The sequence below is a fragment of the Rhinatrema bivittatum genome, chromosome 3 (assembly GCF_901001135.1).
Source record: "Rhinatrema bivittatum chromosome 3, aRhiBiv1.1, whole genome shotgun sequence".
In the NCBI taxonomy this organism is placed as follows: domain Eukaryota; kingdom Metazoa; phylum Chordata; class Amphibia; order Gymnophiona; family Rhinatrematidae; genus Rhinatrema; species Rhinatrema bivittatum.
The window spans coordinates 82,092,755-82,111,591 of NC_042617.1; the positions used below are offsets into that span (position 1 = coordinate 82,092,755).

At 37.6% G+C, this 18,837-nt stretch overlaps 1 protein-coding gene across 6 annotated transcripts in view; it reads right to left on the bottom strand.

The window, feature by feature from the left end:
• The window catches only part of NRXN1 (neurexin 1), a 2,509,029-nt gene that overhangs the window by 2,481,611 nt on the left and 8,581 nt on the right, over positions 1-18,837 (bottom strand). For 5 of the 6 annotated variants that reach the window (XM_029593411.1, XM_029593405.1, XM_029593410.1 and 2 more), the window contains exon 2: positions 15,609-16,961. In XM_029593411.1, coding sequence (XP_029449271.1) covers positions 15,609-16,332 — 724 coding nt within the window. In that variant the 5' untranslated portion in view covers positions 16,333-16,961. Of the gene's footprint in view, positions 1-1,412; positions 2,597-15,608; positions 16,962-18,837 lie in introns of those variants that run through there. The other variant, XM_029593406.1, reaches the window with a different exon arrangement.

The window sequence follows — 18,837 nt, forward strand, 5'->3', positions numbered from 1 at the left end:
AATTAATTAATACAAATTTCTAAACTGCATTTCAATATAATGATCAACAAGCAGTATGCTTTAAATTATGCACATTGGGAGTCATTTTCAAAAGGGTGCATAGTTGTAAAGTACTTTTCAGCCAGTTTCTCTGAAAATAAGCTAATTCAAATTATGCACGTACATGGATGCACAATATTTATTTGGGTGGTCAAAGGATGGGTGGACAGACTAAAATAGCACATATGCATCTAAAACATGGAATGTACTTGTGCTGTTTCCTCCCCCCACTCTGAATACACAAACCCAACATCCAAGTATGCTTCTTTTTAACCCAGGTAAGAATACACATCCTATGGAAGCCTGCATCCAGCTGGGCAGAGGAGGAAATTTTAAGGCAGACCAATTTTCCTGGGTAAATGGCTTGAAAATTGCCCTTTTTGTGATAAGCAAAAGAAAATGTAAATGAAATTATTATTTTCCATATAATGCAGGAAAGTACATTTGCTGAAAATCATTAAACCTGCCATATATCTTAGAGTATTTTTTTTAACCGAATGCCGTAATATCATCCACGTGTTTGTCAATTTTTTTTTTTTTGTATACACAAGATGTGTAAACATAGGACCTTAGTTCTCAATTCTTATTCTTGTGGTCCTGAAACCGGTCTGGTTTATACAGTAATCAGAACATGGAAATTCAACTGGTTCATAGACCAGCAATAGGCAAATATTTTCATACATATTCATTTTGGTTAGATTGAAAATTAAGTCTCCTTCAAGGACACAAGGATTAGAAATGAGGTGCTACTGTTTGAAACATGTATCTCATCTTGAATTCCCATTGAAAAGGCATGAGCTAAATCTAAATTAATACACATACAAAGTGCCATTTGATAAATGCAATACCACTGATTTGATACCAGAATATAGTTTTTTTTTTTATATATGAAAGGCACACACAAATCTGCAGGTCACCTCATAACTTTACACTTATATTATGAATAACTCTTGAAAGATTTAGAACTGGTGAGTACAATAAGGCTCACTACTCTAGAAAGTGTCTGATCTCTTTGATAACTGACTTATTCTCTTTGATAACTTTGACTTATTCCTACCTATTGTTATCTTTCGTTTACTTGAATTATTACTCTAGTTTTCCCTTTGTTAAACTGTAAACCGATCCGATATGGTTATTTACTATGAAGGTCGGTATAAAAAACTGTTAAATAAATAAATAAATCTCCAGTGATCAAGAGAAGGTTTCTCCACCAAATTCAGGAAAATGTATATCTTTTAATTCTTTATTTCTTGTTTCAATTTACAAAGTAAATAACATTGATTTGTATTCAATTGTTACATTGAATTTTTTGGGAAAACATTAGGTTCCATATATATTTATAAAGAATATAAAGTTATTCATAATTCACCTAGTTTCCAGTTACTATATATAATGGGGAGCTTGACGAGCAATCCTGTATTCTAAGAAAGAAAAACAAAAATTTTACTAAATTTTAACAAAAGTGATGCAGACACTTTCATTAATTACCAACAATAATCAAATTCAATTCTATGAACTTGCGGAGCTTGCCTCCCCCCTGCGAGTTCTGCGTTCTTCCAGAAATCTTTCTAAATCTGTAGGTTCATAATAAACATATTTTAACCCATCCACTTTCATAGTACATTTGCAAGGAAAGCGAATAATTATCTGTCCCATATGTTCTGGCTATACTAGCCAAAAGCAATGAATCTTTTCCTTCTGGCTTGAGTATCTTTTGCCACATCTGGATAGACCCACAATTTCTGGCCAAGATAGGGAAGGGTTCTTTTTTGCATAAAATGATTCAATACTTTATCCCTATCCGAAGATAGGACAAATTTAACTATTAAAGTCCCCCTTTTCTCTATTTGTGCACTGAATGATGTCTCTATCAGATCGGTAATGTTTAATGATGACTCTTGTGAAGGTGGGTTAGGATTTAAATTTCTTTCATTCAAAAAGTATGCGCTTTTTATCATTGGGAGATTGTCAGAAGTAATTGACAAAACTTCCATAAAATAATTTTTTAACTGTTCTACTGGAGACATCATTTTGCACTTAGGAAAGTTTACAAATCGAAGATTCGGATAACGAACTACGTTCTCCAAATTTTCAATCTTTCTCGATAAAATATTTTCACTTTTTATTAAAGATGTCTGCACATCTTTTATATTAACAATTTCTGTTTCCACCTTCTTGAGAGTCATCCCATTATTTACTACCATTGGACTCAGATTCAACAATGTATTTTGTACATCCTTAATATTCACATTCATAATTTCAATATTCTTTTGCAGAGACATTATTGCAGACCATAACATTTCTAAAGATATTTGTTTAACCTCTCCAGGCCTAGTACCAGAAGTGGGCGGTTTCATTGAAAAATGTAATGATTCCTGGTCTAAAGCATTCCCCAACATGGGGGCAGGACTGGCTCCTCCAATTGCCAAAGATCTTCCATTGGGCATTCCAGTTCTCTGATCCAACAATTGAGAAAGTGGAGGTGTACCCTCCATTTCCTTAGGCACCGCAGATTTCCCTTCTTGGTCTTCCTCTGACGGGTTTACCACAATATGCCCTGTCCGCAATAGTACACAACATACATAAGAAGAGGAATACAATGAATTGCATCAATATTTTATTTGCATTTTATAAGCCTGTCTAACATTAAAAAACTATCTAACACACTCATACTATACTCATGCACTCACATTTAAAAACAAACATCTTCAAAAAACATGAAAATCAGAAATATTATCAAATAATTCAATTGTAATATAAAGTGCAAATGCTCACATCATATTTTAAACATTATACAATAAATCAACCAATAGAGTCAGTCCTCAAAATGTCCAACAAAGATCTTCGTTTCGCCAAGCTTATCTTAATGGCTTCATCAGGGATAGGACTGGTTTAGATGAATAACAGCTATCGTCTCAAAATATTAATGAGTGACACAACTGTAGAAATTCGAAACTTCAATTCTTAACAAGTCTTCCAACATGCGATCAAAACTTCAAAATGTATTCGGTATGAAGTCCCTTCAAGGAAGATTCAAAAATCATTCATCTCTCAACCCACTCTAAAGTTTTTGTGTTGACCCTTGTGTGATTATACCACTGTCCGCAATAGTGGCAGACCTAGACCAATAGTGTCTGCTATGCATGCTGGTTGTAAAGGAGTTGTTGGTACCCCGGGACTGAGACTTATTTCTCCCGACAATGGTGATAATTGCTCACTAACCACCATTGTAATGGGACTCTCCGGGGTATTTACTGCTGCAGGTGTGTAAAAACCCGTTAAAGTTGTTTGAATAGGGCCCGGCCTGGCAGGGGTAGAGGCATCCTGCCTGACTCTGTATCTTTAAATTTGGCACAGACTAATTTACAGTGTATCCTCCCTTAATGCAAATAATATGTGTTAAGCATACTATAAAGTTTTATTTAAAGGACAAGTACAAGGTGATGCATATAGGGAAAAATAACCCATGCTGTAGTTATACGATGTTAGGTTTCATGTTAGGAGTTACCACCCAGGAAAAAGATCTAGGTGTCATTATACATTGAAATTGTCAGCTCAGTGTGCTGTGACAGTCAAAAAAGCAAACAGATTTCTAGGAATTATTAGGAAGGGAATGGTGAGTAAAACAGAGAATGTCATAATGCCCCTGTATCGCTTCATGGTGAGTCCTTAATTTGAGTACTTAGACACTGCATCTCAAAAAAGATTTTGATGCACTAGAGAAGGTACAGAGAAGGGCAACCAAAATGATAAAGGGGTTGAACGGCTCCCCTATGTGGAAAGGCTAAAGAGTTTAGGGCTGTTTACCTTGCAGAAGAGAAGGTGGAGGGTGAATATGATGGAGGTCTCTAAAATCATGAGAGCATTAGACCATTCTTCATGCTTCGCTAGATCCCTCCTCATGTTCTCCACATGATCCTGGCTGTCTACTCTGTTGTGTATTTTGATATCAGTGGCAAAAAGACAAACCTTTCCTGACAATCCTTCCTCTATGTCACTCATAAATCTGTTGAAAAGAACTGGTTCCAGGACTGATCCCTGAGGCAGACCACTAGTAATGGCTCCCTCCTCTGAGTATACTCCATTTACCTCTACCCTTTGTTACCTTTCACTCATCTAGTATCTAGTATCTCATCTAGTATCTGCAGAGAAATCTGAAAATATTCAAAACCAATCTGAAAACCTGGCTCTTTAAACAAGCTTTTTATAAAGACAAAGAGAAGGAGAAAAACAGTTGATTGATAAGGACGCACCAAATTAGAAGTTGTAACCTACAAATGCATATTAATGTTAAATTTAAACCGCCTAATATGTTCCTACCATACAAGCTTAACTTACACACATAGTTTATTGTATTAAATTGTTACCGTACTATGATGGCACATGATTAATTTGTTATCTATACCACTCATTTTCATTATTGTGCCTGGCTGTAAACTTCACGGTATAGAAGAGTTTTTAAATAAAATAAAAATAAATAACCCATTCAGTCACTCTAGCTACCATATCAAGGGAACTCAATGTATTTATGTCTCCTATGCGGAACTATGTCAAATATACTACATCTAGCACTCTTTCCTTGATCCAACTCTTTGGTCACCCAATCAAAGAAATTGATTATGTCCATCTGACAAAATTTACCTCAAGTAAAACCATGCTGTCATGGATCAAGCAATCCATTGGATTTCAGAAACTGCTGTTTTATCAGTGATGCCATTAATTTGCTCACCACAGAGGTCAGACTAACCAGCCTGTTAATCCCAGCTTCCTCCTTACTTTCACTTTTATGAATAGGAACCACATCTGCCCCTTTCCAGTGCTCCAGAACTACTCCTGTTTCTAACGAAACATTGAAAAGGTCAATCAGTGGAGCTGCCAGGACATCTATATGTTCCCTCAATATCCCTGGATATATCCCATCTGTCCCCATTGACATATCTACTTTAAGTTTAGTTAGCTACTCACAAACTGTTCTGAAAATCTATTGAGGCTAACCTCACTGCCAACCTTATTTGTGTTCATTTTATGTGATCCTGCTCCAGGCCCTTCATGACATGATGGCATATTGATCTCATAAAAACTTAAATTTTTGTTTTCTTTTGAAAATGCATTCCTAAACTGCAATAAATGTGGTGCATTTTAACCAAACACAGTATACAGATATAAAAGGACATTGTTACAAGCTTCTGAAAGCTTTCCACAGTATGTCTTCAATAAGTGAAGAACAGCTCTTGAAAAGTACTTTAAGTGCCAAACAAATGTTGATAGAAGTCACTGTTTTCCCTATCTGCTAGGTAGTAATAGTATGGTTACTATTCTGGAGCTTTCTATTTATTACGACTACTACTATAAGTACTACTAAATATCAATTTTTAGAGCACTACTAGATGTACACAGTGCTCTAAACCAATTCATGGTTACCACTGCTTCCTCAGTTATGCAACCAGCACAAAATGCATCACATTCATATCTTTATCTATCTTGTCCCATACTACTGAATTTTAAGTTGTAAACACTTAGGACTAGGGTTTTGTCACACTTGTGCTTGTTTATTTTGAGTTAGGTTCAGATTTAAGAATCAGTCAAAATTTGTGAAAAAAAAATGCAAAAAACCTGCAAATCATTACACTTGCACAGTATTTGATCACATCTTTCAATGGGGAAAAGTTCCATAGGAAAAAAAGAGAGCAAGCAAAAACCTGTACAAAATGAGAGGCAAGTGGGGGATATGAAGAAGGTCCAGCACCCTCTTCTATATGCAGGCGAACAGAACTTGGGTCATCACCACTGTAGAATAGTTCTCAGTCGATGGGGGTGGTGGAGAGTTTGGAAGACAGTGTAAGGGATGTGAAAGTATTTAATAAATATGAAATATGAGGACAATGTTCAAAACCATTTACCTGCGGTAAATAGATAATTACCACAGGTAAATTATCTTGGCTGAAAATTGCCTTTTTCTATCTTGCCAAAAGTATGTGCAAACAGCAGGTTATGGGAGACATTTAGACACCATGGAAGCCTAAAAGTTGATACATTGCATGGTTTTGTTTTCCTTTTACATATTTCCCACTGACTCCCCAGTACACAATACCACCAAGTCTTATGTAATTATTACAAATAGTTTGGCCTCTGTGCTTGAAAATCCAGTGGGGTCCAAGGGAACTGCTGCAGAGAGTCCTGCTGTACCCTCACCTCAATGTTTTTTCTCAGAAGGGGTTAATTTTGCATAATACCCAGTATTACAATCAAACTTATGCTTAAACTTATGTTTAAGTTGGAAGAAAACAGTATGCATCAATTCAATCTTCATCAGTTCATGAGCAAATTTAAGCTCTTCCCTTCCCACTCATAAACCACTGGCACAAATAACTGGTGCAAAGAGTGTGGGTGTTTTTAGCATGCATGCTTTATGCTAGCCAATTTTCAAAGAGAAACTACCCAGGCAATTTCTCCTTCAAAAATTAGCTACAAAGTTTATGTGGTAAAAAGATCTACAAACAAATTACTGCTGAATATGGAGAAGACTATGAGACTGTCAAGATTTCCTGATGCTGAAGATCCTTCATCATTGCAAGTCAACAAGTGGTCTATTCCAGTCTCTAAACAAGTAAAATATCTGGGTGGGTATTATATTTGATTCCTCACTGTAATTTGAACCATAAGTAAAAGTTTCAATAAAACGTTCATTCTATAAAGTACTACTTTTTATGAAGGCTGAAAACTTTTCTGAACTTTGAAAACTTCCAAACAGTTCTATGAACAATGGTTATTTCTAGTCTGGACTACTGCAATGCTGTTTATATTGGTCAACCAGCATCTACATTGAATGCATTGCAAATAGTGCATAATGCTGCAGCTCAAGTTTTGACTGGTGCATAACGATTTTAATCATATCTCACCAGTTTTGTTTTCTCTACATTGGCTACCAATCATGTAATGCATTAAATTTAATATCTTGTCTTTCATACAAAGAGTAGTTAATGATAAAAGACCATTAGTATTGTTTCCACTTTAAAGATCTATACACCACCACATTCTTTATGGTCCCTACAAAAGAATCCCTTGGAGATAACACCTTTCTGAAATTTGCATTTTTGTGAAACCAGAGAAAGGACATTTACTGTGGCTGATCTAAAATGGTGGAATGCTATATCTGATGATCTAAGGGCAGAGGTATGCGCTGTGACATTTAGGGTAAAGGTAAAAATAGTACTTTTTTCCAGGCATTTGGAAGAGTTTAAATCTTGCTTTCTCATAGGAAAACATGTTGGGTATTGCCATTATACTGCTGATTAGACATTGGCTGATTCAAACAAATATGTGTAGCTTGAAATGAAGATGCTCCTAAACCAGTCACAATGTACCAGCTCCCTTTATTTGCAAGCATAGGAGACGAGAAATCAATGTGATGCAGGGAGCCAGTTTGGTTAGTTACCTTGGCTCCTACATGGGGCAACCAGATCTCCTCCATGGTGCTGCTCCTAACATGAGTGAGTCATCTGGAGTGCTGAGTGCACATTCTCTCTATCTCACTCAACCTGGGGATCAGACAGAGGCTGGAAAGACTGAAAGGAGGATGCTCAGAAAGGGGGAAAAGAGGAGGTGTGATGTGTACTATGCATGCCACCCAACACAGGGCACACCTGGCTGTGCTGTCCATTAATTACTACACTGTAGCTAGAAAAAAGAGGCATGCACGATTACACAGTTCTCAGAAAGAAGCCCCTACGTATTTAAGCCGCATATGACTCTTGTTGGTGTAAGGTGCAATGAGCAGAGCCCAATTTACTGGTCTGAATTTGAGCATCAGGCAGTGGTGACTTTTCCATGGCACACACAAGCAGGTCTGAGTCACACTGGTTGAGAAATATTGCCATGCAGCCTGTCAAAAATCGCTTTATGTCATTTGATGTCATAGTGTTTTGATAAAAACTCTGGGGTAGATTTTAAAAGCCCTGCGCGTGTAAATCCTACCGGATTTATGCGCGCCGGTGCGCCTATTTTGCATAGACCACAGGCGCACGCAAAGCCCCGGGACGCGCGTAAGTCCCGGGGCTTCGTAAAAGGGGCGGGAAGGGGCATGTCCAGGGTGTGTCAGCAGGCTGGGATGTACCCAGGGGCATGTCCAAGGTCAGGGGGCTTGGTGACGGTTCAGGAGCAGGCCAGGAGGGTGGTCCCGAGTCCCCCGGCACTGCGGCCAGTGCTGGGGGATGCCGAGGTGGCGCGCGCAAGTTACGCCTGCCTCAAGCAGGCGTAACTTGCGCACCAAAGGTAGGGGGGATTTAGGTAGGGCTGTGGGGTGGGTGGGATGTGGAAGGAAAGTTCCTTCCGAGGCCGCTCCGATTTCGGAGCGGCCTCGGAGGGAACGGAGACAGGCTGCATGGCTCGGTGCACGCAGGCTGCCGATTTTGCGCAGCCTTGCGCGTGCCGATCCCGGATTTTATAAGATACGCGCGGCTACGTGCGTATCTTAAAAAATCCAGCATACTTTTGTTTGCGCCAGTTGCGCGAACAAAAGTACGCACGCGCGTACTTTTTTAAGATCTACCTCTAAGTATTGCAATATAGCTGCAAAAGTTTAAATGTGTGTTGGGGGGAGGGGGGAATGGAGGAGTGGGTTTCAAATTAGATTTCCAAGCTAGAGAGGCCTTGGATTCAACCTCCCTCCAGTATCTACTACTAATACTATTACTTAACATTTCTATATCGCTACACGATGTACGCAGCACTGTACACACATACAAAAAGACAGTCCCTGCTCAAAGAGCTTACAATCTAATAAGATACAGGTCAAGAGACTTGGTTAAATGAAAAGAAAGTTAGTCAGGACTAAAAGCAGACAATCAGGCGTAAGATTTAAAAGCAGTTTTAAAACAGTGGTATCATTCTGTCATTCTACTTTACTTCCATTTCACATAGAAATGGATTCACTCATACTCACGGCTTACAAAATTAGAAAACTGAAGCTCCTTGTTTTCACTCCCTATTGAGAAACCATTATAGATCTCTGCACTAGATAGGCAAAGATTTGTGAAGAACAGAAGAACTGAGCATGACACAGAAAGAACCCAGAATCCATCCTAGCAGTTCTGTTCTTTTAGGCTATATTTAAAAAAATAATAATAATTACAGTCAAGTCACATAGGACATTTTTCCCATTAAGGGAAGTTTATTGCTGAAGTTAATAAGATGGTTTTCACTGAAACATAAATCTGCAGGCTATTTATTGAGACTCTTGAACAATAAGAACACAAGAAGTGATGCTAGTAACCCTTCCTGGATATAGAACAGCTGCCAAATACCATCACCCTACATTTCACTATAGAGAATAAGACAGTGAAATTAGCACGCTCATCGGTAGTGAAACTTTCCATTGTATGGCAGGGGAATGAGACTCAGATCACTGCAAATATTTGCCCAAGTAAGTATTCTAAAAAAATGTATAGCCAAAATTTCAGTGAGGTTGGTGAATAAAAATAATCACATACTATGTTAAAAAATGTGACTGAGAAAATGACGTATCTTGGAAAAAAAACATTGATCTCCAGTACCCCTGCTTTTAGACTGGCTGGCTCGTACTCTGACACACAGAACACATTACCAGCTTCATTATAACATGCATGAAAGTTATTATCCTTTTACAGACCTGCAGCGTTGTTCTCTTGTCACCCCCAACATTTGGATTTATGCAGTGTCAGCTCAAACTAAAGGCAAAAAGCCAAACAATATTAGCCCTCACCTCAGTCACACAACTGCCTCATTTTTGTGCACTCAAAAGCACTACGCATCCCATTTCCATATGAATCAATTAGGAAAAAGAAATATTTAAATGAGAAAAAAATGTGGTATTTTCAATATCATTTGATAAAAACTAGGAATGGACAGCAATATATTTTGTTTCATTTTATTTTCATTTTGTTTTTTTGCTTGTCTGGGTTTTATTAGTTGTCTTAATCATTTTTGTTTTAAAATCTAAGAATCATTTTTAGTGCACACTAATTCAAATTAGTGCATACCAACTCAAATTGTATATCCTAATCAAAATAGTGCATGCAAAAATGAAATAGTGCTCACTAACACAAAATAGTGCATACTAACTCAAGACAGTGGGCACTATTTGAGTTGCTCACACTATTTCATGTTAGTGCACACTTCTGAAATTTAGTGCACACTAAAGATGAATAAAATGTCATGTCATGGTTTTTGTTGTCATTTCTTATAAAAAAGTCATGAAACGATAATGACAATGTTGTTGACTTTGTCTGTATCTTTTCAAATGACAGCATATCGTTAGCAACAAAAAGCAGTTCTGCTTTATCCCAGTTCAAACTTTGCCTTATCCACTCCCTATAACCAGCAATTCTAATCAAGGAGGACCAATCTCTTCACAAACCAGGCTTTGCACCTTTGCATATCTGGGCTTCATTTTCCATTCTAGCACTTGTTACCTGAGATCTCTAACGATACAGAGAAAATTCAAAAGAAGGAAAGTTCAGTTGAAGGTGACTGCTCGGTTAGGACAACACAATAATCCTCAATGCTACATCATACTAAAGAAATATGCCATCTCACTGAAACATGTTGACATATATTATCTCTCATGTTTATATTGCAAGGCATAATGGAAGCTCTTGATAAATATCAAGATTTGCAAAAAGAAATGGATACATCTGAACACCGAGCATTTACTAATGCTAGCCATGTATACTCTCATCCTCATGAAGGAACCATTAGCTATGCGCTCTGTCAAAGTAAGCTCAAGACCTCTTCTTTGATCAAAGAAACTGCTACATTAAGCTCTATGTCTCCTTTAATGGTGATAATAGGGGAGGATCACTCCCAGAACCACACACATGATAACTAAACATAAAACCATTGTTATATATAGTAGCAAATCTGTATGAAGTTAAATTACACTTCATGTCTTTCCTATATTGTTTACAGAAATCTATTATCTTTATCACAGCAATGTGAATTGATTATGGGCCCTCAAAAAAGTTTCTGAAGCATCATCCTCATGCCCTGAGGAAATGTGATTATTGTCTTTTAGACAGTCTTTTTTTTTTTTGTCTCTAGTATGTCCATGTAAAACAACAATACTGTACTTGAGTGAGAAAACCTATGATGCCTTTGCTCATCTTTTCCAGGTCAAATGAGAACTACACTAAAGCATTCAGTGTTCATAGTGGGGGAGAGTGGCATTTATGCATACATTTTTTCACAAAAATAACTCTAATGATTGATTCTTGAAGTAAAGTTTCATCTGATCTTAGAAAAGGCAAGGCAATGCCTTTCACTGAGAAGAGGAAGGTTGCCACACTAGCAGCAAATAAGGGTTTTTTGGAGTGGAGGAGTAGCCTAGTGGCTTGAGCAGCAGGTTGTATTGAAATTCCCCTGCTGTTAGTTATGACATGAGAGAGAAAGAGAGAGAGAGAGAGAGAGAAAGAAACTCTTTATGGGGGCTTCATAGTAGTCAACTATTTATATCACTATAGGAGTACCAGCTAATAACTCAAGGTTTTGGTGTTGTTTTAGGGTTATAGAGTCTCTCCAAATGATGTCAAATCTTCACTGAGGTGTACTGTGTTGTTCATATGTCTCACCCTGCATGTCAAACTGGCCCCAAAACCCTAAACCACCACCAAAACCTCACCTTGAATTCATAGTTGACTACTATGAAGCCCCTGTCTCTCTCTCTCTCATCTGTTTTGAAGTCTCTGAAAGTTATTTTAAGAGATAGAGGGGCAATAACGTTTTCGATCTAGGGTAATTTGAAGCAGTCCAAGTGAAAAAAAATGTGCACAGTGAAAATTTCATCAAATTTATAGGGCTCCTCAAATATCAAGCAGAAAGCAAATATGGTGCCCGTAAAATGAACTCGGATGTGGAGGCCTACAAAACAGAAGAGGAACAATTCTATTTCCTTTGCAGCATCAATATCATGTAGAGAAATGAATAAATAAAAACAATGACCTGGCTAATGGGATTCTGAAGGCTCTGTATATATACACTGCAAATCTGAGGCATGGGGTCAGGCCGTGAGAGAGCCTCCACATACTTTAGAATACTTTCAAAGAATGGAAAAATGTGATAGCTGGAAACAACTCAGATGTGTAGTTAAAAGAAGATCCTTGATAATATATATTTCCATCATTCCTACTTCTTTCCAGTGCCAACAAGCAGTTTTGAAACTGTCTTTCCATATTCTGATTAAAGGTGTACTCTACAGACAAGAAAGGATAGTACAACAATAAAAAGTCCAAATGTACATATTCCTGGCATTTTTTTTTCAGTCTAGAGCAGATAATGTAGCAGGCGGTATACATGACATTTAGAAAAAGAAAACAATGCATGTCATAAAGTACTTCATCAGTAAAGGCATTAATAAAAGTGTGGGTTGTTCTATCATTAAAGACTGCTGAAGCAAAATCATGAACAGCCAAGTAAGTATTTTGATGTCCTTAACTGTCTAAAAAAGTATAATTTTACTAATCCAGCAACCTATTCTTACAACATCTGAGAGGCGCAGCAAGTTAACCACATATCAAATGTAGGTTAATCTTTATCCCATAGTGGGTTTTATTTTCAATAATATATATTAATTTATACTGCATAACTAGCCAGCTGGAAGAATTCCCGAGTAATAGGGAATTGCCTGTAAATAGTTCACCCCAATGGGTGTTTAGGTTATAATAAGCATGTTTTAGTAATTTGATGGATTTTCCTATATTATTTATTTTGTTCCCTTAAATGTTTCAAGCTCTTGATGGATATTCCTTATTGAGAAATGGGTTCTCTCTTGTTTTCTTTTCTTTGTAATTCCAGTAATTCTTATCATCAAGTTATTTTGATGTAATTTATTTTGAAAATTAATACAAATAAATAAAAATACAGAACTACTGCTGTTATTATTCAGCCCATAAAGAAATGCATTTCCATATGGCAGCATTGGTGCAAATCAAGAGGTTCACAAATAGCGCCTAAAACAGTGGACCTATGGGGTTTTTTTTAATACCAAAAATAATTATGATACAGCGTTCTCTGGGTCAAATGCTACAGGCCAGACTTGAGTGACAATTTTTTATTGGCTGCCTAATCTGAAAATGGGAATTTCACATTTTGTTTGCATTTGCTCTACATTTCTTTGACTGGCAAAAACATAAGAACCATTTACATGAAATGATTGAATACTTTATGTTCATTTCTGTTAATCAATGATAAAGTATAAGATCTACCATTTTTTGCCATAACTAACTCATTACCTTTGATATATTTCTCCATCATTCACACAAATAGCCTCATTTCTAAGAATTCCTACTACTATAAGGTTGCCTAAAGAAACTGGCCCTGTAATTCTAAAATCCACTGGTACATACTATATTTCATGACCTAAATGTGTTTAGTACTTGTATCAGTAGTTTAATTTAGGGACCTATTCACTTTTTGTGCTGAAGAAAACTCTTCTAATAAGACCAACACAGAACTGAATAATGAGTGCAAAATTTAAATTATTCAGGAAGAAACTGAGGCAAAATCTTAATGCTCCACTGAGATATACTTTTTTTTGGTGGCGGGGGGTGGGGGGGGTGAATTCAACATCATAAAAGGCACAAAAAAGGTGACTTTTGGGCCAAATAAGAGGGCGTCTCTCTTCTTAATTTGCAGAATGACAAGTCCTGAGACATTTTCTGTAGGTACAAAAATAAGAATTATCTGCTTGACTAGGGCCATAAGTATTATAATACTTTTTTCAAATCCTTTTGAGAATAGACCCTATGCACATTTGAAACCACCTAGTGATTGGAATGTAACTTATAGTGACAGCAGAGCTTGAAAATGGTAAAGGTCTAGTTGACAGGAGTCAATAAAGTTGGAAAAACAAGATTTATTTTATTTATTTATTTAATTATTTTTATGTACCGACATTTGATCTCAATTGAGATATCACACCGGTTTACATTCAGGTACTGTAGGTATTTCTCTATCCCCTGCCTCACTGCAGATGGGCCATGCATGACTTATGTTAAGTAGTACCACAAAGTGCAACCATAAACTATGAGCTGTATTTCATATTCTGTTGTTGTTGCCATTTTGTGACTATGGCAAGAATTTCCAGTGAAAATGTTCCCTAAAATATTGGCATTTATAGAAATATGGTGTGAACACCTTGAATACTGCATGGAGCTCTGGTCACCCTATCTAAAAAAAAAAAAAAAAAAAGGCAGAACTAGATAAAGTGCACAGAAGGGCAACACAAATGATAAATGGGCTAGATTGGCTTCCTTATGATGAAAGGCTAAACAGGATAGAGCTCTTCAGCTTGGAGAAAAGGATGACTGGAAGGTGATATGATACAGCTATATAAAATCAAGATTGGGATGGAATAGTGAATGGTTGTTTACTCTTTCAAACAGTACTAGGCCAGGGGATGTGTCATGAAACTAACTGGTAGCAGATTTAAAATACATTTGAGAAAGTTCAGTCAGTGCACAAATAATAAAGCTCTGGAATTTGTTGCTGGAGGATGTGGGCAAAGATAGTAGTATAGCTTGGTTCAAAAAAGGTTTGGACAAGTTTCTACAGAACAGATCCATTAATACTTATTAGCTAAGCAGGCAGAGAGATCATCACTTCCTACATCTGGGAATGAGTAAGATTATCTTCCAAGTACTTCCAACTGACCCAGATTAGATGCTGTCAGACAGGATACTGGGCTGGATGGACTATTGGTCTAACCCAGCATACCATATCTTATGCTCTTATATTCTTATTTATGTGTCTCTGTCCCTAAGGTTAGAATATAAAAGTATGTGAAAGTCATTAAAATGAAAAAGAATGTGAAGGCACTAAACTAAAAATCATGTACTGAGTACCTTCTTAGTATTCTCTTTGATTTGTCAAATAACCTTCTTTTTCTTCTCTTACTTTCATCTATATTGATATATTAGTTATTTCATGCACTTTCTTTCATAATTGCCAATTGTACCATGTCTATTATTTTCTTTGAATTCTTGTTCAAAAAATGCTTGCTTATCTCTCAGCAACTGTAATTGTGTGACACAGGCACAATAGCAGCAATTAAAAATTGCCCTCCGGTTTGGAAAATAAAAAAAGATGACATCAAGGAGAGCCACAAAAAAACTGAGCAACTATGGAAGCAATTGTGTGGGATTTATTTTATATCAATGATTCCCAAACTTAGTTTGTGGACCTTCCACTAGAACTGGTACAGTGTAGCCATAAGAATTCAACAATAAAATTGGTGGATATCCTTAAAAAAAAAAAAAAAAGACTTGGTGGAAGGTTTTCAGGCCCTAGGTGAAAATTCACTATTTTATTAGCCTTGGACAGACTTGGTGCACTTCCAGAGAAGAAGAAACAGAAGGGGCAGAAAGCCTGAGAAATGAAAAGAGAGATGTCCTATAAGAACATGCAATCTTCATCTGACACCTCGACCAACACACATACACATTCTCTACTCTCTCCTCCCCAAAAGAAAAATATGATAAAAATGTAAAGTGGGTATGAAGAAAACCAGAAGAAAGGGGAGAAAAGAAGCAAGGCCTTACCTTCACTGCAATCCTTGCCCTGGAAACCTGTGTGGGAGCAGTCACACAGGGCTTCATCATTCACCACAATGCAGGTCCCGCCGTTCAGACACACTTTTTCTTTGGCACACGGGTCCCCCTTGTCCTCCAGTTTCACTTGATTGCTCTGTAAAGGAGATGTGTCATTATAATTGACCCGGACATCCGTTATCCAGCCTTCAAACGGATCGTGATCCTTGACAGCTGAAAACGTTAATTTTAAGGTAGCTGATCGTAGCTCCGGCGGAATCCCGCCTATAAAAAGGTCACTGAAGACTGTCAGGTCCCGGCGCTTGGACTTGACTTCTACCCATTTGGTCTCCTTGTCCAAGATAAGAGACGTATTCTTGAAGTTCCTCCTTATGACTACAGAGTGCCAGACATTGTCATTCACAGAGGTGTCCGTCATCAGCGTGGCAGGCTCAGCACAGAAGATGGAGAAGCTGAGTCGGAGTTTTCCTTCATGGAGGATAAGCTCCAAGAAGTCACAGAAACCTTCATCATCAAAATAGACTACCAGCCCACTGGAGCTCTTAGTCTTCATGTTGAAGCTCATCTCACTCTCACAGCAAGCATTCCACTTGGGGAATCGTGTCCATTGCCCTTCAGCTCCAGGAAACTCCAAGCCATAACTAAGGTCTACCAAGCAACCCAACATTAAGGCCATCCACAGTATGAAGGCCCCTTGTTTAATAATACCAGCCATGGTGAGTAATTTGAAAGTTTGAGGCTCTTACGGAAGGTTTATATCTTCCAAAAATTCTCTGAAGGACTGAAAAACTGATGTGCTGCTGTTGAATCAAATCCAACTAAAAAGGCCAAGTGATTGCAATAACCTAGATCTTCGACAAAGGCACCAGCTGATTACTATTGATTTTGGTGGGTAGGGTAGGGTGTGTAGGGAGAGCAGGCAGAAGTTCACCAGAATCCCATAATCTAAAGCATGGGAATTTTCTCCAGTAGATCCACACCCGGTATGCAATCAGAAAACCAGAGTGACTCCCACCTTCACATGATATCCACAAGCTGTATTTTCCAATGGTTGTATGATATGATTTTTTTTCCTCGGCAAACCAATTACAATTCCAGTTTTATCTGCTATAACAGATAATAAGGACAGATCATGGATTGAATGCCATGGTACTACAACAGACGACATGAATCATAATTCATGACTTTCCGAGTTGCCTCTTCTCCCGGTAGGGCTGAAACCCATAAAATGTCAACCAGCTCGGAAGCTACAAAAAATGTAAAGCTTGGCAATTCCTCTTCTCTCTTTTTCACTGCCAAACCCGAGAGATCCCAATATTTGCATTCGGCTTAGTACCCATAAATCTGTAAAGAATTAAACAAAATATATATAAATAAATAAATTCCAAGAACCCCTCCTCCCCCCCCCAAAAAAAAATAAAATAAAATAAAAAGCAATATGTGAACCTTAAAGCAGACAAGTTGGCTCAGTTTATTGTGACTATCGTTGTTTAACTAAAGCTAATAGTCGCAGCAGCCTTGGAAATATCTGTCACTGCTTGCCTCGATTTACCAGAGACGCCTCTTCTATGCTAACACACAGGGAGAACATACAATGTTTTCAGTTATTTCCTATGAAAAACTCTGCATGTTTATTAAAGGAATACCCTAGCTTTCAAGCGGCATTTATCTGAACCTAAACCTAGTACATTTCCATTCTTATTTTACCAGGTATTGTCTAACAAGAAGAAAAAATTAGAACTGACATAGGCAAGTGTTTTTCGAACCAATCGCTCTCCACATTTCCCTTGAGAACTTTAATATTATTTTTTTAACTCTGCATTTGCGTTACAATATTATTTCACATAATAGCATCAATTCAAGCCAGACTGTCCCAGATTTCAAGTACGTTTAAACACAGGCATACAGGATCGAAACCCCCATCAGGGAAATGCAAACCAGGGTTAATATAATGTTTTCCCCTTTTTATTTTCACGGAGTGAGCTGGAATATAAAATAGTTTCACAGGAAGCTTTGTAAAGAAAAATATGAACTATTCCCCCACCCCCCTCCGGACATCTGGCCTCTATTGCTGTTGAAATGATGCCCCCCTGCTACAGTAGGAAAATAATCGTTTTGAGTCATGCGCTGTTGACATTATTCACACCTCAGTTCAGCTAATATCAGGTGTTTAATCCCCTACAGACGGAAACGGTATTTGTTACTCTTTCACTGATCATTAAAGATACTTCACTGACCGCCCTACTCCCAAGCTTTCCATTTCGGTTGAATTTTAGGTTAGGCAGCATTGCAAAGCAAATGTAAGCTGTCACGCCTATCTCACTTTTCTTTCCAGTTTCAAGAACAAGGTATGAAGGCAAACATCTCCAGAAAACATCACAACACATGTGTCAATGCACCGACAAGAGCGTTTTGCCTTACCGTGAAGCGAAATCATTATATTTTTATTAAATATTCTATTTCTAGATACGCGAGGTGTTTACTAAAAATAATGCAACTGTGCAATACACAGCCCTGCTAACTTGCCATTGCAAGTGCATACATGCATATTTTTCCTACTAATTTATCACCTAGACAGATAAATTCAATGTCTAATTAACACCTTTTTTTTTTTTTACAAGCAGAAACTAGCAGTAATTTATTGCACCGCATTGTGCTCCAGGTTTCACGAAGGGAGCTCCAAGAGCTTTTTTCGCTCAGTGCAGAGCGATCCCTACAGGTGTCAGCTGAGAGCCACACAGCCAGGGGGGATCCCACTCTGCAAACTTCTACCATACAAGAAACTGACAACCCAGCCATCTCCCACAACACAAGCACATAAATAATAATTATAATGAATGATGCCACTGTTTATCAGATTTGGGGATTCCAAATCAGTATCACGCCCTATATCATTTCAAAATGAGAAGACATATAGGTAAATAGGTTATTTAACTAAGGCATGTTGCACATGCGTTTTATTAATATGGGTTCCTATCCTATAACGATAGAATCTTTGAATTTCTCTCTTCCCCAGTCCTGAGCGAGGTAGTAGGAAAAAAAAAAAAAATACTGATAGCAAAATGTTCCAAATTCTTGAAACAATTCCACCTAGTACAGTTCTACTGTACCGAATTAAAACAAGATTTACCACAGAGATAACCCTTTGTCCTTAGAAATACGTTTCCAATAGCAGGTGCCATTTCCACAGATACCAATCATATTTTTAAACAGTGACAAC